The following is a 21,091-nucleotide window of genomic DNA, read 5'->3' on the forward strand; positions in this document are numbered from 1 at the left end:
GGCGGCAGGAGCCCCGGCGGGCAGGGGGCCCAGAGCATGAGAACACACTTGGACTTCACCAGACCAGCTCGGACTTGAGGGCCCGCGGCTGCACTGGCGGGGACCCTGGAGGGGAAGCAGCCACCCTCCGCCTGGCAGATGGGGGCTTGGGCTGCCTGCACCGGGGACCCCGGCTTCCTCAGCACTCCTGGGGCCTCCCATGCATGCGCTCCCAAGGACAGCCTACTCACCTGTGACTGTTTAAGCTGTAAGAGCCGCAGGAGCTCCTCCTTCTTGTGGTAGTCCTTGGCGCGGGCGTCCGAGAAGACGTAGATGAAGGAGCCGGGGTTGGCCACCTCCACGGCAGCCTTGATGGCCCCCACGCTCATCTCGGGGCAGTCACCGCCCCCCTGCAGGGCAGGGGTGTGTCAGGGGCTGGCCCACCCAGGGACGCCTCTGACACCGACGGGTGGGCGGGGGGTGTTTAGACAAGTAGCACCTTCCCCTTACCCACCCACGCAAGAGAGGCACGGTCCCTCCCGTGGGGTCAGCACGTGATTATTTAATTACCACTGTGATGAGTGATACAAGCTGGGGAGGAGAGCCGGGAGCCCCGGGACATCTGACAGGTGCCCCAAAACAGCCACATGTTAGCCAAGGATGGGAGGACAGAGGGTGCCGCGGGTGCAGGGGCAGCCGGGAGAAGGGGCGGTGGGCATGGGGCAGAGGAAAGCATTCAAAGCCGCCTCCCCAAATCCTCTTTGTAGCCGGCCCTGGAATCAGTCCCAAACCAGCACATGCTCCCCGCCTCCCCGACCACGGACAGGAGCTCGGCTCTGCGGGAAGGGAGTGTGCCCTGCCTCACGGGTTTTGCTCAGCCAGTGCCAGCAACACCGTTGGCACATGGGCACTTTTCAGTAATGCTCCCTCCTGGGTTCAGCCCTCCAGCGCACAAGCACTTCCTGTCCCCTACGTGCCAGGCCCTGTTCTGAGCCCCACAGGATTGGCGGTGGGTTAGACAGCCTTCAGGAAGCTGCTGCTCTCTCCGGGCGAAGGTGTTCAGGGTGGCAAAGAAGCCCAGGCGGTTTGGAGGGATGGAGTGGGACCTCTCACACCCCCTGCTGCTACCACATACCTCCTCCTCCCACTGCTTCATCCAGTCACTAAATAATAAGCACCTACTATGGGCAGGGCCCAGGGACTCCCAGAGGTCCTTGGGTCACTGAATAAAGGAAGGAACCCCAAGAAGGACAGGATGCTCAGCATCCCCAAGCTGGGGTGCAGGCCAGAGGCAGTGTTGGGAGGCAGGGCATGGCCGTGGCGGGAAGCTGCCATCTTGGGCCCTTGGTGGGGCAAAGACCTTGGCGTCAGGCTTGGACTGGGAAAGGAGCAGGCAGCAAGCAGTGGGGTGGGGCAGCCCACCTGCACATACAGTTCTCTCAGCTCCCTCTGAAACACCTCTGGGTCGGCCGTGAGGGTCACTGGACCAATATCTGTGGGAGGAGAGAGAGAGGCTCAGGCTGGCTTATATCCCCAGACGCACCACCTCCATGGGATGCGGAAGCAGTCACAAGATGGAAAAGAAGGTGGAACCCGGGCCCCAGAGACCCCCCCTCCCAACCAAAGGGGGAGCAGTAAGGGGACAGTTTCTAGGTCTTCCAGGACGCTCAGCCCCCTGCCCTGCTCCAGGTCAGGCCCAGAGCTCCAGGGGAGCACAGAGATGAGACAGAGGGCAAACACCCCGTTCCTCCTCGAAACCACAGCTCTCAGTCCTTCCTGAACATGGCAGCCCTAGGAGTCCCCTCTACCACCCTACCCACTCCGCCATCCGTGGGAAAGGAATTCTGGAAAGACAAAGAGACAGAGAACTGTCCGACACCAGACTGATCAATGAGAGGAAAATCTTCTAGAATCTCCATCCGTGTATTAGCTCATTTAAAAAGAGCAGAGTTAAATTGCGAAGGTTGACTACACCCAATGTAGGGGACGATGGGCAGCGACTGGAACTTCTTCTCGCTGCTCGTGGGAATGTGAAATGGTTCGACCACTTTGGAAGACACACAGGACTTTCTAAAACCCTAAGCATGCGCATACCATGAGACTCAGTCATTTCACTGCTAGGGATTTATCCAAGAGAAATGAAAACATATGTCCACACCAAGACTTGAACTCAAACGTTCAGAGCAGCTGCATTCATAATGGCCCAGAACGGGAAACCAGCCAAACGTCCCTCAACCAATGAAAGGATAAACAAACCGTGGTCTCTTCATGTAATCAAATTCTGTTCAAAAAGAAAGCAGAAGAAGCTACCAATGCAGGCAACCACACAGATGAATCTCACAGACATCACGTCGCACGAGAGAAGCCAGACACAGAAGAGTGCACGTTTATACGGTTCCATTTATAGAAGCTCTGGAACAGGCAGGATTAATCTAAGATGAAAAGAATCAGAACAGAGGTTGTCTGGAGGCTGGGGAGCTACAGAGGGACTGTCAGGGGAGTCAGAAATGTTCTATAGTGTGATAGGAGTGTGGGTTCCACAGGTATACGGTTCCTCCAAAGTGCAAAGCAAAGATTTGTGCATTTCAATGTATGTAAATTTCAATCCCTAAAGCCAGCCCAACAGAGAACACTCATCCGTTGAGTGGGGGTGGAGACGGGAAGAGGGTAAAGACGAACAAGAACAGGTTTGATATTTGGTGATGGGGATGTGCGGATTCACTACACTCCTCTGCAGATTTTGTATATATTTGAAATGTTCCCCGAGAAAAAGATTTTTTTAAAAAATAGCTGTAACTGAGAGCCACGGCCAGCATAAGTCAAGACTATCAAGGCACCGAAAACAGGGGCAAGGATCCCAACTCCCCTTGTGGATGTGAGCACGAAGGGGGTTTTACAAGTTTTATGGATGTCAAATTTCTTAGGAAAATAGTTCATCTGTGTCCTTGATGAACTCTAATGATGGACTGTTTTTAGTTCAAGAATTCTAAATTTTAGTCACCCTTAAAAAAATTCCCATATTCATCAACTAGTCAACTTGACCTTGGTCCTTCTTAGGGAAGGAATCCCATGGAATCACCCAGCATTCATCCACAATTCTCAAGGAGAGTGTGGATACCACCTCTTCTGCCCAGCACTTTAGGAACCAATCGTCCCATGGGGGCCCTTAATTCTGCAATCTGAATTTATCATTCGTCATGCCCAACACCCTCCCTCAGCTACTCTGGCGTTTACCCCCCTTCCCCCCATGGCCTCCCACTTTCTGAACTCTGTAGTAACTGATTCAGCCAAACCCTCAGCTTTTGCTGACAGCTCTGATTGGAATCCTGACTCCCTCCTTTAGCCACAGCGCGTCTCGGACCTTACTTCGCTGTCCCCAGGCTGAGTTTCCCCATCTGTAAAACGAGGCATAGAACACCATCTCTCCTAGATGAGAAGCATCGCTATGAGAATGCAGTGGGGTCAGGGAGAGACAGACTCCGCATGGATCCCATGTACACAGCAAAGTCTCAGCAAACACAGCCACGTGGCTGCCTGTGTCCCAGTGTGAGGTCCTCAAGCTCCAGTTTGATGGAGAAAGGCAAAAATTTTATTCAACATTGGTTCTCTCTTGATTATGCAATAATACACGTTCAATGTAAAAAAAAAAAAAAGGACACTAGTGATACTGACACTTACTAAGATGATACTGACATTTACTTACTAAGTCCCAGTCCCTGTGCCGAGATGCTTCCCGAGCACTAGCTCGCTGAGTTCTCCCTGGCGCCCAGTCAGTCTCAGACTCACCCACATTTTACAGAGAACATGGAAGCCTAGAGAGGCCGAGAACCTTCCCAAAGACACACAGCCAGTAAGTGGCAGGGCTGGGATGAGCCTAGGTCTGTACAACTCCAGAAACTGAGCTCTTGAGAACCACTCCCTGTGAACTATATGCAGAAATTCCTGACACACAGAAAGAGAAGGGAATTCTACCAACTGGAGAGAGTCATTCCGATTTTTACATATAACCTTCAACACTTTGTGCGTATTTGTAAGCCTGCCTCTTACACACATACATACTATTTTTTTTTAAAGATTTATTTATTTGACAGATAGAGATTACAAGTAGGCAGAGAGGCAGGCAGAGAGAGAGAGAGGAGGAAGCAGGCTCCCAGCCAAGCAGAGAGCCCGATGCGGGGCTCGATTCCAGGACCCTGGGATCATGACCTGAGCTCAAGGCAGAGGCTTTAACCCGCTGAGCCACCCAGGCGCCCCACATACATACTATTTTATGCAGATTTTCTACTGAAGGGGCGCCTGGGTGACTCTGTGGGTTAAAGCCTCTGCCTTCGGCTCAGGTTATGATTCCAGGGTCCTGGGATCAAGCACCACATTGGGTTCTCTGCTCGGCAGGGAGCCTGCTTCCTCCTCTCTCTCTGCCTGCCTCTCTGCCTACTTGTGATCTCTCTCTGTGTATCAAATGAATAAATAAAATCTTTTTTAAAAAAAAATTTCTACTGAAGTACCAATAACATACTATTTTCCACCTGATTCTTTTCACCGAACAACATATGTTGAGCAACTTTTCCAGAAGACCAAATGCTCAAGTTCAAAATCATTTTTAATAGCTACAAAGTATTTCCTTTGTATGAATGACTAAGAGCGGCCGTGCTCCGCCTCCCGTTGCTTGTTTGCAGTTTTTATAAGAAGCAATGTTACCAAGAACACCTCTAGATCCAGAACATTTACACACCAGCTCAGCTGAGGCCTCGGCACATACTCCCACGAGCACAGTTACTGGGTCAAAGGCGAGGACATTTGTAAAGACTCTGGAAGCACGTTCAGGAACCTCCTAACTGTCCTCCCCTTCTCCAGACTAGACAGCCGCTCATCCGTCCACCTGCCAAAGCTAGGGAAGATGGCCTGCATCCAGTTTTGCTCACATGGAGAATGGACACTGACGGCTCATTGTAACGCAGGGCTCTGACTCTGGCGGGCCCCGCCCTCCCCCATCATGGTCTAGTGACCTCAGCTACCCTCGTCGGTTCCCAACGCTGGACCAGGGCCCCAGCAACCACGCTCTCTCCCATTTGCAGCAACATGAGAACAATAAAGTCGGTGACGTCAGTTAACACAAATCAAGCAGCGGCTGGAGAGGTGGCCCTTTATGCTCCAGTCTCTGCTCGTCCTCTCTGGCCAGCTGAGGGCTGCTCTGTTTCATGGAGGGACAGTAACTGTTCAGGGGAGTGGATTCCGGTCGTGTTTCTGCCACATAGGATAAAATGTGGTCATCTATGTCAATTCCTTCTGTTTTTGTTTCCTTTTAGTTTTTTTTTTTTCTTTTCACAATTTTATTGGATAGAGAAACCCAAAGTGGATGGCCTGGTGGTAGTGGTAGAGGGCGGGGAGGGTGCCAGACCCAGCATCTAGCTCTAGCCTTCTACCGCCAAGGCTGTTCTAGAAGGATCCGCACTCTGGGAGAGGAAGATTCTCCTGGGAAGTCACCCACCCTGATTCCCCCACACCCCTCAGCGACGCTCAGTGACATCCTCGTCCAGCCTCCTTATGTCCCAAACATCGGCCAGCTCATGCTGAAGGCCAGGGACTGTATGGTTAACACACGACCTTGGACCATTTCAGGAGCCAGGGAGGGCCCTCTGAGCTGGAAAGCCCCGGAGAGGATTTTAAGGTTGGCCTTTGTATTCGTTTCCTGTTGCTGCTTTCAACCATTACTACAAACTCAGCATCTTAAAACAACACACACCATTACTGGAGGTCAGAAGCCCTCAAATTAAGGTATTAGCCGCATGGCTCATCCCTCCTCGAGACTCTCCAGGAAAATTTGCTTCCTTGATTTTTCCAGCGTTGAGAGGCTGCCCGCAATCCTTGGATCGTGGCCCTCATCCATCTAGAGAGCCTCCAGCAGAGAATCTTCCAGTATCTCTCTCGCTACCCTCTACTCCTCTGCTGCAGCTCCTCAGACTTCAGCTCCCCTGCTCCCTCTGACAAGGAGGCTTGTGATTCCGACAAGCCCATCTGGGTAAGCCACGAAAATCTCTCCATCTCCAGATCCCTAACTTAACTGCACATGCGGAGCCCCTTCTGCTGTGTCAAGTAACAGATTTACGGGTTCCGTGGATCAGGACACGCACATCTTTGGGGGACCGTTTATTCTGCCTCCCTCAGACTCCATCGTCCTGTCTCTGGCAAGAATGGACTTGGGAAAAACCAATTCGGACTACAAACCCTTGTGCCAGACATAACAAAGTTGGAGATAAAGAGATCCAAAGAGGGCGCCTGGGTGGCTCAGTGGGTTAAAACCTCTGCCCTTCAGCTCAGGTCATGATCTCAGGGTCCTGGGATCGAGCCCCTCGTCGGGATCTCTGCTCAGCAGGGAGCCTGCTTCCCCCCTCTCTTTCTGCCTGCCTCTCTGCCTACTGGTGATCTTTCTCTCTCTGTCAAATAAATAAATAAAATCTTGAAAGAGAGAGAGAGAGAGAGAGATCCAAAGACCCCACCTTTTTAAAGATAGAGAACCTGGAAGCCCAGAGAAGAGAAGGAAGGCCTTCAAGGTCAGCGGGGAAGATCTGGTGCGAGAGTTACCAGGATATATCATACAGACCGTGACCCCTTCTCTTGTTCACCATTGTAAGCCTTGGGCCAAGTTCAGTGCTGGGCACATGGTAAACATTCAGTAAATCTGGTTCCAACGAGTGGCTGAATAAATGCATTTGAACTCCGTATTGTCTGAGCAGCCCCAGGTCAGGACAAAGCTTCATTTATCTTTATAACCTGACCCAGAACAATGCCAGGCATACGACACTCAGCAAGCTCGTGCTGAATGTCAAGCCCACCCAGGCCCCAGTCCCTCTCACTACAACATGCTGCTGCCCATCTCCCAGAGAAACAGATATGAGGACCTGGCCGCATGGAGGAAGGGCTGGCCAGATGGACAAGAGTGCCCATGATTGCTCTCAAGACAGAGGGCAAAGCCCCAGTAAAGACTGAAGGCAAGGGTTTTTTAAATGCCTGCCTCAACTTCTGAGAGTACACACTTACACACACACACACACACACACACACACACACACAAATCTGATATTACTTCCTTTTGCTGAATAAATCATCCCCAAGCCAGTTCCAGGCACGGTGTTACTGATGACTGGCCCCATCACTCTGACGCAGGACTGGCTTCCGAGATGCAAAGGAAGGGTTGGGTATGTATATGGAGGTCTCCTTGCCACCTCTTCTCCCAGCCACCTGCCCATCCACAGCTACGGGCAGCAAGCCAGAGACCGATGCCTTCTTGTCATGAATCAATACTGCTGCATGGCTTCCTCTGTCATTCCCAGGACACACTGCACATCGTCACTCACCATCCTGAAACCCCACCAGGACAGGGTGCTCTCAGCAGGATGACCATCTCAGGACCCACCTTCCAGCAGGACAGAGTGAGGTGATAGGTCAGGGTAGGAGAGGGTAGGACACCTGACATGTCCCCATGAGAGTTTACCCACTGAAAGGGGTCACCTGAGACCCTCCTGATCTCTTTCTTTCACCCAGTCCAGGCAGGGCTGGCTCTGCACAAAAAGCTCTGATCACCTTACATCTTAGCATGCTGCCCTTCAAGCATGATATCTATGATGATGATGGTGGTGGTGATGGTGATATTAACATTGACGTTGATGATGGTGGTGGTGATGGGGGTAATGTTGACATTGATGTTGATGGTGGTGGTGATGGTGATATTGACATTGACGTTGATGATGATGGTGGTGATGGGGGTGATGTTGACATTGATGATGATGATGGTGGTGATGGTGATATTGACATTGACGTTGATGATGGTGGTGGTGATGGGGGTGATATTGACATTGATGTTGATGATGGTGGTGGTGATGGGGGTGATGTTGACATTGATGTTGATGATGGTGGTGGTGATGGTGATATTGACATTGACGTTGATGATGATGGTGGTGATGGGGGTGATGTTGACATTGATGTTGATGATGGTGGTGATGGTGATATTGACATTGACGTTGATGATGGTGGTGGTGGTGATGTTGATGGTGGTGATGGGGGTGATGTTGACATTGATGTTGATGATGGTGGTGATGGTGATATTGACATTGACGTTGATGATGGTGGTGGTGGTGATGTTGATGGTGGTGATGGGGGTGATGTTGACATTGATGTTGATGATGGTGGTGATGGTGATATTGACATTGACGTTGATGATGGTGGTGGTGATGGTGATATTGACATTGACGTTGATGATGATGGTGGTGATGGGGGTGATGTTGACATTGATGATGTGGTAGTGATGGTGATGGTGGTGATGTTGACAGCAGTTTCTATGCCTTGAGCACTTATTATTTTATAGGCTTGAGCTCACTTCCATTAATTTCTCCCAGTTACAGCTGAGGATACCAAGGCTCAGAGAGAAGATAATGCCCTTAGTAAAGGTCAAACAGCTAGTAAGTATACTTAATGTCTACCCTGGTTTCCTGGGGACACCGTAATAAAATACTATGAACTTGGTGGCTTTATACAACAGAAAGTTCCCTTCTTGTGGGTTTTTTTTTTTTTAGTATTTTATTTATTTGACAGAGAGTGACCCAGCGAGAGAGAGAACACAAGCAAGGGGAGTGGGAGAAGGAGAAGCAGGCTTCCCACCGAGGAGGGAGCCCGATGCAGGGCTTGATCCCAGGACCCCAGGATTATGACCTCAGCCAAAGGCAGATGCTTAACAACTGAGCTACTCAGGTGCCCCCCCCCCCAACAGTTCTTGAGACTAGCAGTCCGCAGTCAGTACTGGCAGAACTGTGCTCTCTCTGAAGGCAAATACCAGCAACCCTTGGTGTTCCTTGACTTGTAAACACATAAGCACTTTGGTTCTGTGCCCATTATCACGGGGCCTTCTCCCTGTGCAGGCTCTGTGTCCCCCCTTCTTACCAGGGCATCAGCCATATAGGATGAAGGGTCCACTCTACTCCAGTATGAACTTATCCTAACTAATTACATCTTCAGTGATCCTATGTCCAAATAAGGTCATATTCTGAGCTTAGGACACGAATTTCATGAGGACACTACTCAGCCTAGAACAATGTCAACTTGCTTGGCTCCAAAGCCTGCACCCTTTGCCACAGCTACGCTATCTCCAAAACCACAGTGGGGATAGAGATGGTATTTTAATATTTTAATAGGATTAACTGTTTTAATACTCAGTAAGCATCAGGTATTGTTCTATGCACATGGCACACCTTCACTTAGGAAAAAAAATAACCAGCAACCCAAGAAGTGGACTGTTTGTTATCCCCATTTCACAGATGAGAATTTGAGGTCCAGGGAGGTGAACTGACCTGCCCAAGGTCTTACGACGTGGAAGCTGTGGAGGTGGGATTCAAAGCTGGTCTGTCTCACCCCACGTTCAAGAACTCAGCTGCTGTCAAGCTGCAGATACTCAGAAATCGTCCCCTTGTTCCCTAGTCCCTCGTTCTTGTTTCTGGGGGGTGGGGGTGGCGAGAGGCTCGTGACCAAAGGTGGGCACTTGCCAAACAGCTGGGCAGACGTGGCGTGCAGTTTCTCTGAGCAGGGCCCGCCTGCAGGCTGCAAAAACCATTAAACCCATGACCTTGGCTCCACTCGCGCCGCCCTTGAGCATCTGAGCCCCAGAAGCCTGGCCCGGAACCATCTCTCCTCAGGCAGACTTTTTCCGCTCCACCCGAGGAGGGCGGGGAGCCTCTGGGACGTGGGAGGCTCACGCACAGGCTCACACCCAGCTCCGCACCCAGGTGATGTCCCAGCCCCTCCCCCAGTGCCCCAGTGGTGTCCGTCAGGGACACAGCCAGGCACCAGAGGTCCAGCCTTAGAAATACTTCAAGTCATGGACCCTTCCCAGACCTGCCCTTTCTGCCTCCTCCTGGAAAGCAGGGCTTGAATCCGGGACCATTTCTGGATTCGCACCTGCTCCCCTCCTCCAGCTGCAGGGCCCCCGGGCAGGGTCCCACCGTCTGCCATCATTGTGGGCAAATGGCATCCCCTCTCTGGGACACAGTCTTCCCATTTCTAAGGCAGGGACTGGAGAAAATGAAGTCCAGCCGCTAGAATTCCAACAGTTCCTGAGCCGGGGCCTGGGCAAATGTGAGTCCCTTGGAAACACCCACAAAGGACGGACAGGGTGGGGAAGGAAGCCACCGGGCCAGTGGCTCTGACCAAAGAACGAAAATGACTCCAGAACCTTCTTCCATCTCCTCCTTCATGGCCAAGAGTCTAGAACCCGACACTCCTGAAGGTCATCTCAGGAGGGCCTCTTGCCCTGAACACCCAACGGAACCAAACCCAGCCCATCGGCCAATCTCTGCTGTCTTCAGAGAGAACTTCATATCCACATTCCTGGCAGCCTCTGAGACGTTGTCTCCACTGTTCCCTGTGCCTCCAGTGCTCTTCCCCAAGCTGTCCAGCCTCTCCCCTACCCCAGCTCCACTCCACCTCAGCTCGAACATCACTCCTGTACCCCCAGGGCCCCTTTGTACCAGGGACCACACTGTGGCTAATGAATTTGGCCCTACCTTGCCACTCTTCCTCCCAAGGGCATCCCCAACCTGTCTTGCTCTTTGCGCTCCCGTCCTGCACAGACTCATGCCTGGAAAGCCCAGGCAGGGACACTGCCCTTCGAGCAGGTGCCATCAATGACAGGGAGGCACCTAATCCAGCTGATAGCTCGCAGGCAGCTCAGAAGCCCCAGCCTCCACGGAGAGAAGCACAGGGGTCCAGCCGCAGGGCGGGATTCTCCGCACGATGAAAGGTTGGTTAACAGCAAGGTCGCTCGGGGGTGACTGTACACACACAGCAGCCCCAGACACACACACACACACATCTGCAGTCAGAGGCCGAACCACCTCAGCTCACAGGCCACGCTGTGAGCTGGACGTCGGCCTGCCTCCATCCTTGCCCCCGACCACCTAACCCTCCTCTTCCCCGAGCCAAGCGGACGGTGCCCCTGGCCGCCCAGAGAGGATGCTCAAACTCACTAACCATCAGTCACAGGCAAATTAAAACGGGACACCGTTTCACTAGCAAACTAGCAAAAAAGGGAAGAATGACGTGCCCGGATGCCAGCGAAGTGTGACATGGGGGGAAAACGCAGTCTCGTCTTCTGCTGGTGGATGGCAGGATGGTAAAGCATCCTAGAGGACAGTTTAGTAACAGCTATCAAAATTTAAAATGCTCCTGCGCTTTGACAAAGCAACTGCATTTCTGGAAATCTACCACACAGATATGTTGGTGAATGTGCATGCGTTTTGTGGTCAAGAAACTGAAAGCGGGGCGCCTGGGTGGCTCCGTCGGTTCAGCCTCTGCCTTCAGCTTAGGTCATGATCTCAGGGTCCTGGGATGGAGTCCTGCATCGGGCTCGCTGCTCAGCGGGGAGCCCGCTTCTCCCTCCGCCTCTACCCCTACTCCTGCTTTCGCTTTCTCTCTCTCTCTCTCTCTCTCTCTGTCAAATAAATAAATAAATAAAAGCTTTTTTAAAAACGTAAGAAAGAAAACAAAAGCAATCTGTTTTCCACAATATGGGAATGGTTAGATAAATCAAGACAGGATTAAGATAAAGAAAGACCCCTTCTGTCACATCTTTTATGGTGCACTACTATTTCTTAACATGGAAAGTTATCTGGTGTATCATGCAGGGAAGAAAAGCAAGTTGCAAAACAGTGTGTGTTGAATAATTCCATTTTTTATGTAATAAAAAATTAAGTATATATATATATAAGAATTACACACACACACACACACACACACATGCACATACACACGGTCTGGAAGGATACAAAATGATTAAAAGCATCTGTATCCCTGAGAGTCACACTAATAGAATATTTTACAAGTGTATATCAATTTTATAATTTGGGGCCGGGCTGGCTCAGCCAGTTGGAGCACGCAGCTCTTGATCTCAGGGTCATGCGTTTGAGCCCCACATTGGGTGGCAAAGATTACTAAAAAAGTAAATCAATAAACTTAAAACAAACCAAAAAAAAGTCCACAATTTGGGGAGAAAACTTAATAATTTAAGCTGTTAACCGAAGGAGCTAACTCAGCCCCGATGCCAACACTTGACAAAGGGCACACAGAGAGAATGTCCCCTACTGATCTGACACGCTCAAACAAAACGCAAAATTCCCCAAACAAAACACTGGCCAACGGGGTCCAGCTGGATAAGACAGAATCATCTGTGACCGAGCGGGGCTTATGCAGGGAATGTGGAAGTCGTTAGAAATGAAGGAATCCCATCAATCAGTCAGCAGGAGAAAGAGCTTACAAATATTTCAACAAAGCCAGAAAGCAACTGGCTAAAATTTAGCACCACTCCCTGTTCGGGATTATTTTTTGTTTTGTTCTGGGGTGTTGTTTGGTTTTTTGGTTTTGGGGGGTTTTTTGTTTTGTTTTGTTTTGTTTCTACCCTTAGTAAAGTAGGAATGAAACCTTATCTTCGTTCCCTTGTTGAAGAAAACCTCAAACCGAGAGCCAACATCACACAGCAGCGCCCGATAAGAAGCAAGGCAAGAGTGATCACAGCCGTCGTTTGTGTATTCGTCACTGTTCTGAAAGTTCTGGCTGATAAATAACACAAGACATTTCAAACAAGTGAAATATATGATCGGAAAAGGAAGACGATATTATTCTCTGGACAGGCTATGGTTGCCAGCCTAGGAAAAGCAAGCCATTACCCCCCAAATTAGAAATAGTTAAAAAAAAAAAAAAAAAAGCAAACAAAACTTCAGTAAGAACGTTGGAGACAAAATAAATATATGAAAATGAATTGCTTTCCAACATACCAACAATACTCATTTGCAAAAAATGTAATGGAAAAAATTTCCTAATCAAAATAGTAACAAAAAACCAAAATACTTAGAAATGATCTTTAAAAGAAATGGGTGGAACCTATAAGGAAAAAAAATTATAAATCTTTACAAAAGGAAATAAATATGCGGAAAAGGAAGAGACATCCATCCTAGATGGAAACGACTGAATTTTTTTAAATGACAATTTCCCCCAAATCGAGATTTCATACAGTTCCAAGCAAAATCACAGGAGAAATTTTGTGGAGGAAGTTGACTAAGTTTTTCTGTTTGTCATCTGAAAGGATACATGTTTAGGAATATTTTGAAAATAAAGAAGAAGAAACAAAAGATACAAGGGACTGGCCTAAGTCATTCTGCAGATAAAGTCGTCTGTAAGATTAAAAGCAAAAGAAGGGACTCTAGTTAGTAACGTTGTTTCCCGTGGGGAATGAGTTAACAATGCTAAAACCACTTCTTCGCATACTGGACCAAAATCATTAAGTAAACCCACGGTCGATGGTAGGTGGCGGGAGCAGGTCTGTCAGGGTTGGAGTGGGAGGTCATAGATAAGCAAGAGGAGGAGGCTGGAATGATCTACAGGATAATAAAATCAGAGTTGGAGACATCAGTAGGAACGTCCAGCTTAATACAGACACAGACGGCAACATACAGAAATACTCATAGATGCAATTATATACACAGGTTACCTCTACAGCATCCCTTCCTCGCTCTGCCAGCTAAAGGTCTAAAAGCAGTGACGCCCAGTACACCTAGCACTCAGATCCTACTTCCTAATCCCATTTTTCCATAAAAGGAGCCAGGGATTCTTGGATAAATTGCTAGACCTAGGATCAGGGCAGGAAATACACAAGATGAGTCTTGAACATTTTGTAGTGCTGGAAAATAAGACAGTGCTTTAAAATACACACACAAACACACACACACACACACACACACACACACACACATAATGGGAGCATGTCAAAGGCTTGCAGAAGCCAACAGAATGAGCTGCCAATGACCAAAAAACTGAGGAACAAAATAAAGTAGGATTGGCTAGTAGTATTGGGTCATAACCCAGAGAACGAAATAACTATCCATGAGTCTACACTGAGACACAGAAATAACAGAATAGATGGGAAGAGAAAACTCTCTGATGAAAAATTCCAAATGATTCACGCTAATTCTCCACCCTCAGCAAGGTGGAACACAATGTCCACTTCTTAAATGTGGGCCGTACAGAGTGACTCTTCCAAAGAGGACAGCATAGGGGCGCCTGGGTGGCTCAGTCGGTTAAACATCTGCCTTCGGCTCAGGTCATGATCTTCAGGTCCTGGGATCCAGCCTGGGATCAAATCATGTTCCCTGCTCAGTGGGGAATCTGTTTCTCTCCCTCCCTCTCTGCTCTCCCCCCTGTTCATCCTCTCTCTGTCTCTCTCAAATAAATTAATAAAATCTTAAAACACACACACACAAAGAGGACAGTTCAGAAATGGAGAAAGAGAAGAGGAACTTCAGAGTGGAAACAACTGACCACCTCAGCCATGGGATCAAGGTCAGCATCAACTGTGACGGGCACACTGACAGTATGTACCCTTGACAGCACATAATGAAAATGGCATTGCTCCTCTGTGGTCTTCCTCTCCCGTCAGCCAGTCTAACTGGAGAAAAACACCGCACAAATTAAGACAGAGGGACAAAAACCCTGAGCGATTCTCATCTAAACTGTCCATGTCATCAAAAGCAAAGTCGGAGAAATGGTCACAACCAAAGGAGCCTAAGGGGACATGGCAACGAAATGTAACGTAGGACCCTAGATGGGCTCGGGAAATGGACATTAAGGGAAAACTGAGGAAATCTGAATAAAAAATGAACATTAGCTAATAATAATAATAATAATAAAATTGGTTGGTTAATTGTCATAAATGTACTATGGTAATGTAAGACGTTAATAACAGGGAAAACTAGGTGTTGGGCATATGGGAACTTCTGTACAATCTTTGCAATAAATCTGTAAATATAAAATAGAATGGTGCTAAAATTAAAAGTTTATTTAAATAATTTTTTAAGATTTAAAAAAAATTTTTAAGTCATCTCTATACCCAATGTGGGGCTCGAACTCCCATCCCTGAGATCAAGAGTCACACATTCCACCAACTGGGGCCAGACAGGCGGCCCTAAAAAATTTTTTTGACCATGAGCTGATGAATGGATAAATATGTGGTACATGTACATATGGGATGGAATATTAAGGAATACCGGAATATTATCCAGCCATAGAAAGGAAATCCTGCCATTTGCAATAGCACGGACGGACCCTGAGGGCATTGCGCTAAGTGAAATGAGCCATCAGAGAAAGACAAATACTGTGTGATCTCACCCACATCTGGGATCTAAAAAAGCCAAACTCAGATACAGAGAGTAGAGTGGTGGTTACCAGGGACCGGGGGACAGGAGACGTGGGATAGAAACTTCCAGTTGGAAAGCAAATGCATTCTGGAGATCCAATGTACCGCGTGGTGATTACAGCTAATACTGTGTCGTGTACTTGATCGTCGTCAACGAGGAGGTATTAAATGTTCTCACCCCAAAAAATAAATGGTAATTAAGTAACAAAGAGGGGTTAGCTAGTCATCTTGCAATATATAAATGTATCAAGGCGACCTGTGGCACGACTTAAACTAACCCAATATTCTGGGTCAATTACATCTCAGGAAAGCTGGGGGAAAACTAAAAAAGAAAAACAAAGGTAGACCCAATGATTGGTTGATTGATTGATTCAAAGGAAGCTCATGGAGCCCAACATGGGGCTTGAACTCACAACCCTGAAATCGGGACCTGAGCTGAGATCAAGGGTCAGATGTTTAACCGACTAAGTCAACAGAAACAATTTTTTTTTAAGTTTTTTTTTTTTAATTTGACAGAGAGAAATCACAAGAGAGGCAGGCAGAGAGAGAGGAAGGGAAGCAGGCTCTCTGCTGAGCAGAGAGCCCGATGTGGGACTCGATCCCAGGACCCTGAGATCATGACCTGAGCCGAAGACAGCGGCTTAACCCACTGAGCCACCCAGGCGCCCAACAGAAACAATTTTTTAAAGAAAAAGAAAATAATTTTTTAAAGAAAAAAGAATATGAGGAAGAGATTGCCTTATTAATACATATTATAAAACCAAATAATGACTATAATATGCTCTTGGCACAGAGTTGCCATATAACAAAACAGAATGGGAAGCCCAGATAAATTCTTAATAGATAAAGTAATTTGCGATAAAGGCAGATCCAAATAAATGAAAGAAAAAAACAACAACAAAAAAAGAGGATTGTTTGATAAAATGTATCTGAACAATGATCCCATTCCTGGAAGAATTACATTAGATTATTTTTTACACCAACATTTTAAAAAAATTTCAGGTTAAATATTTAAATATAAGGAGAAAACCAGTAGAAAAAACTAAAACATGTACCTAACTGATTTTGGGATTGGGGGGCGGGGAAGTCCTTCTAAGCGTGTAGGTGAGGAAATTACAAAGGGAAAAAAAGTCAATAGATTTTGCTACATACACATTTAAAATTTCAGACCACCAGGAAAAAATAAATAGATAAATAAGTAATTTCAGACCGCTGGGAATCACAAACAATACTAAAAGGCAACAATCAAGAAAACCACTAACCACATAACAAAAAAACAGTCAATAGCATCAATATGAAAGTCCTCATACTGACTGATAAGAAAACTACTAAAACCCTAACAGGAAAACAATAAAGTCACTGACAATTTGCAAAAGAAGAAATTCACACCAAAAATTAAAATCTAGTGAACATTTGAAAATGCACTGAAACAGAGTGCCTGGGTGGCTCAGTCATTAAGCATCTGCCTTTGGCTCAGGTCATGATCCCAGGGTCCTGGGATCGAACCCCACCTCAAGCCCCACGTCGGGCTCTCCGCTCCGCGGAATGCCTGCTTCTCCCTCTCCCCCTGGTTGTGTTCCCTCTCTCACTGTATCTCTCTCTGTCAAATAAATAAATAATTTTTTTTAAATGAAGAAAGAAAATGCACTGAACTTCCCTAGAAATTTCAATATTTTCCGTCTTTTGAATTAGGAGGGAAAAAATGTTTTTTATCTTAAATTCCCGGTGTTGGGGACGGCTGCTCTGAAGCTGTCCCTCGGAAGTTTCCGGTAGAAGTTGAAACTCTTCAAACACTTTGGAAAACAAATTGAAGCATTGCCTAGTGTGTTAAAAATGGCCTAGGAAGATTCAAGAAGCTTAACCCTGAAGAAAAACCAATCAGAGAGAAAGATTTGCACATGAGAGTGATTTTGCAACATCTTAACAATGAAAACCTGAAAATGGGCTACATTTGCAGCCAGAATGAAACCATTGACAAAATGTTCACTTTCTGGTTGGAAACATACCACTTTTTTTCATTTAAAAACTAAGGATATTTCCAAAGCACCGGTCCTGGTTTCTCTCCGAATACTTGCAGTCCAGAGCCACTGACCGTGCCCCACGAAGACTGGTCCTTGGGGTTTAGGATGGGGTTTTCCTTTAAGAAAGCCCTCTTTGCCTTCAGCCTTGGGGGCTCGACAGTCAGCTAAAACCCCTGGTTCTGAAGTTCCTCTTCCATGAAAGGGAATTCCACTGGCCGATTCAAACCTAAACCACAGTCCAATCCCTGCTCGGAACCCCTCAGTGGCGGCTCACAGCCCATAGAAGGAAATCTAAGTGCTCCAAACCCCCAGGCCTGACGTCAGAGCCTGGACCATCTTGCCTTTCCCGCCTCCCCATTTCTCTCCTCCTACGCTCCCCCCAGCACCTGTCCACACATGCCGGCCACTCCCTAGCAAGCTCCATGTGCTCAGGGAGCCCACCACCCTGCTGCCTTGCCAGCACCGAGCATCCACCAGGCAGATACTCAAAAGCTGTGTTCGAACCCTGCCCCAACATTGCTTCGTCCTCGGAGAAACTTTGGTCAGCGCCCTCCCTTGCTGACCCGTAGTCAGGAGCTGGTACCGGAGCCAGCATGTGACACATTCTACTCGCCACCTGGCCTGTCCCCAGCGGGATGGCTGCCCCTTGCAGGGAAGCCTGCCCGCCTTCACACTGGGAGCCTAACAAAGGCTGTGCACGCAGAACCCGTTCACTAAACACAGAGGTGTCCCTCTGCACTTGGACTGGATGGTCTGGGGAACAGGGCAGGAGGACTGGCGATTTTGACTCATAGAGGATGCAGTGAAGGTCAGAGAGTTGCACACCAGCTAGGCATCCGGAGAAGGGAGAAAACGCTGGGGGATATGAGCTTCAAGGGAGCCCACAGTTGGGGGGGCAGGGGGGACAGCCCTCAGGAGCCCCAGCCTTGGCCTGGGCCCCGGGACACTAAATCTGACCCCAGCAGGCTGCTCTCCTGCCCTGCGACTGCAGCCAAGCATTTTGGAGACAAATGTGGGTTATGAATCAGAAGTGACATCACCCTGGCAGGTGGCTTTGGGTAAGCCCCATCCGAGACCTGAGCCTCAGTTTCTCCATCTGTAAGAGAAAGGGGTGAACTGATCTCTCAGCTCTTTCGGTGTGGTGTCTTTGGAAGCCCAAGAATGATCCAGAAAGGACTGGGGGAGGGGGGTGGAGGGTGACCTGTGTCTGAACTGAAGCCCCACAACACACCCCACACCCTTCAGCTTCACAACCCCCTCTCCCAGCCTTATTGCCCTGACCAGGAGATAGAAGCTATCCTTTCCTTCCCAAAAATATTTTTCTAGACCTGCCCACCAGCCTCTGGGCTTTGAGCCGCAGAGCCCTATAAAACCCAGAACTCCTGGAAGCAAAAAGACCTCCGAACCCAGCCTGAGGACTGCACCAGATTAAATCACACCCACAGTTGCCCATTTTGCAAAAACGGTCATGCTGTTGTGATTAATAAAGGCAGCTTCTTCTAAAAACGCTTACTGTCTCACATAGCCTTGGTTCAATGCGTGTTTTCTCAGCCTGAGGCGCTCTGTAGTACCACTTTGCAAGGAATCTGCCATTTTTATTTCATGTTCTTTACTTTTTACATTTTTTACTTTTTGTAAAAAGTAACGCTATTGTTCTTGATAGAGAGGCGGCTGGATGGAGAGACGTTCAATAAAGCAGACAGTAAAATATTCATCCCAGGATCCGGGTGGCGGGCAGACAGGTGTTCAATGTACTTCCCTCCCTCCCCCCATTTTGCTGGAAGCCTGACATTTTTCATCAAAAACTGCTGGCGAAAAAGCCGCCCTGCTCTTCAGAAGGTCGGAGGTCTGCGGCGGTGCTCGGCAGCTGTTTCCCTGACGCTCCCTCCGCACGGGGTCCTGCCCCTAACACTGAGTCGAAACGCTAGCGGCTGCGAGGGGACCCGGCCGTGAGAATCGGGGAGGTGGAGGCCACCTGGACGAGCTGCGGTTTTCCCAGGGAAAACAGGTCAGGGGTAAATCGAGGCAGGAGTGGGTCTCTGCCTGCCTCTGGGGGCTCTTTTGGCCTCTGAAGCCTGTACTGGGAGCAAATTCTAAGAATTAACAAAAAGTAAAAACGCAAACGCTGCACAGCCCATCACTGCCAAGCCCTATGCACGAACGTGTCTCAGCGAGTGTGGGGGACAGTTTCTCCCCAGGTTTCGTCCATGAGGAAGGCGAGGCTCGGGAAGGTGAGGTCACCTGCCGAAGTCACACAGGTGTGGCGACCCAGCATCCGAACTCGGCGCCCGCCGCTCTCGGTCGCTAGCCCGACTGCGCGCCCCGCTACCCCCGGAGGCGCGGGAGAGGGAGAGACGCGAGGCCCCCGGGGCCAGCAAGGGGCGGCTGCCCCAGGCGCGGGGTCCGCGGGCGCGAATGTGTCGAGAAGGCGCCCCCGCCCGGCGGAACAGTGTACGGACGTCCAGGTGCGCCCCGGGCGCGATCGCCGTCGGGGTGCGGGTGAGCGCCCCAGGCCAGGGCGCCCGGGGTGGCGGGGGGAGGGGGACGCGGGGACGCTACCTGGGTCGTGGAAGGGCACCAGCGCGTAGTTGGCGATGGCCTGGCTGCGGCGGCTCAGGCTGCTCTCCAGGATGCGCGAGGCGCCGTCGAGCACCTGCATCAGGTCGTCCCACATGGAGCCTGTGACATCGAAGACGATGGCCAGGGTGGCGTCCCCCGTGGGAAGGGGCAGCGCGGGCCTGGACTCGCCGACCACCGCCGCCGCCGCCGCGGAGACGGCCAGCAGCAGCGGCAGGAGCGGCGCGCGGGGCATCGTGCTCCGCGGGGGCGACCGGCGGCGGCCGCAGCGGTGGAGGCGCGCGGGTCGCAGCGAGCGCGACGGTCCCGGACTCCCAGCGGCCGCCCAGCGCGCAGCGGCAGCGCGGCGTCTCGCTTGCTCGGGCCGGGGCGTGCGGGACGCGGGCTCGCGGCGGGTCCCCCTGCTGGGAGCGCGGGGCGGGTCCTAGAGCCCACCCCGTTCAGGGTCACGGCCCGCCTCCTCCGCTCCCCCCACCGTGACTCAAATTTTCCCGGCCCCGCGGTTCGCCAGTCCAGACCCGAGGTTAGCGGAGGACGCGGGGCGGACGGCAGTGGGGAGCTGGGGCGGCGGCCAAGGCGGCGAGGGCTGGGGACGCGCGGGACGCCGCGGACACCTGCGCCTCCCGCCGAGGGCGCGCCCCGCTGTGGGGGTGGAAGAGGGAGGGGCGACGCGACGGCCCCTGTCCCGGAGCACCGGCCACAGCTGGCCTTGGCTTTTGCTGCTCTCCCCACCCATCCCCCTAAACAGCCCCCCAGCCCGACACACAGAGACATTAGAAGGTCTTTTCTTTCCACAGGGGGTCTGTGCTTCCCAAGTACTGCAATTATTAGGGTCATAACCAAGCACCCTAAGCTGAGCACCTACTACGCGCTAAGCGTGTTTACATAGTTATTATTTCCTCCCGTGCTGGCTGCAACCCTAGAGGGAAAGCACTAACACTAAACCCATTTTACAGATGGACAAACTGAGGTCAGTCAGCAGCAAACTGATGGGAAGTCATTTGCCCAAAGTCACTCAGCTCTCAAGCGGCGGAGACAAGACTAGAAGCCATAGTTAGAGAGATTCCAAAGCTCCTGGGTTCTGCTGGCTCCCCTAAGTGTTGCAAGACATTGTCAGGAGTCACCTGGTGACTCTGGGCAATGCTTCCCCTCTGCCCAGCTGCCTCACCAGATCCCATGTCTGCATGAGGGTTACAGGGCACGTGTGACGGGCTGTTGGTGCTGCCTGGGGACCCCCTCCCTCAAAGAGCTCCCTTCTGTCCCCACCGCTCATCCCAGGCTGCGC

At 50.1% G+C, this 21,091-nt stretch overlaps 1 protein-coding gene across 2 annotated transcripts in view; it reads right to left on the reverse strand.

Annotated features, from left to right (window-relative positions):
• Positions 1–20,271, reverse strand: part of HMCN2 (hemicentin 2) — a 145,774-nt gene extending 125,503 nt beyond the window's left edge. For both annotated transcript variants that reach the window (XM_046023022.1, XM_046023021.1), the window contains exons 1-3: positions 19,789–20,271; positions 1,402–1,472; positions 231–389 (exon numbers count right to left, since the gene is read on the reverse strand). In XM_046023022.1, the coding sequence (XP_045878978.1) occupies positions 231–389; positions 1,402–1,472; positions 19,789–20,041 (483 nt within the window). In that variant the 5' untranslated portion in view covers positions 20,042–20,271. The remainder of the gene's footprint in view (positions 1–230; positions 390–1,401; positions 1,473–19,788) is intronic.
• Positions 20,272–21,091: the final 820 nt, after the last annotated feature.

Source organism: Meles meles, chromosome 11 (genome assembly GCF_922984935.1).
Source record: "Meles meles chromosome 11, mMelMel3.1 paternal haplotype, whole genome shotgun sequence".
Lineage (NCBI taxonomy): Eukaryota > Metazoa > Chordata > Mammalia > Carnivora > Mustelidae > Meles > Meles meles.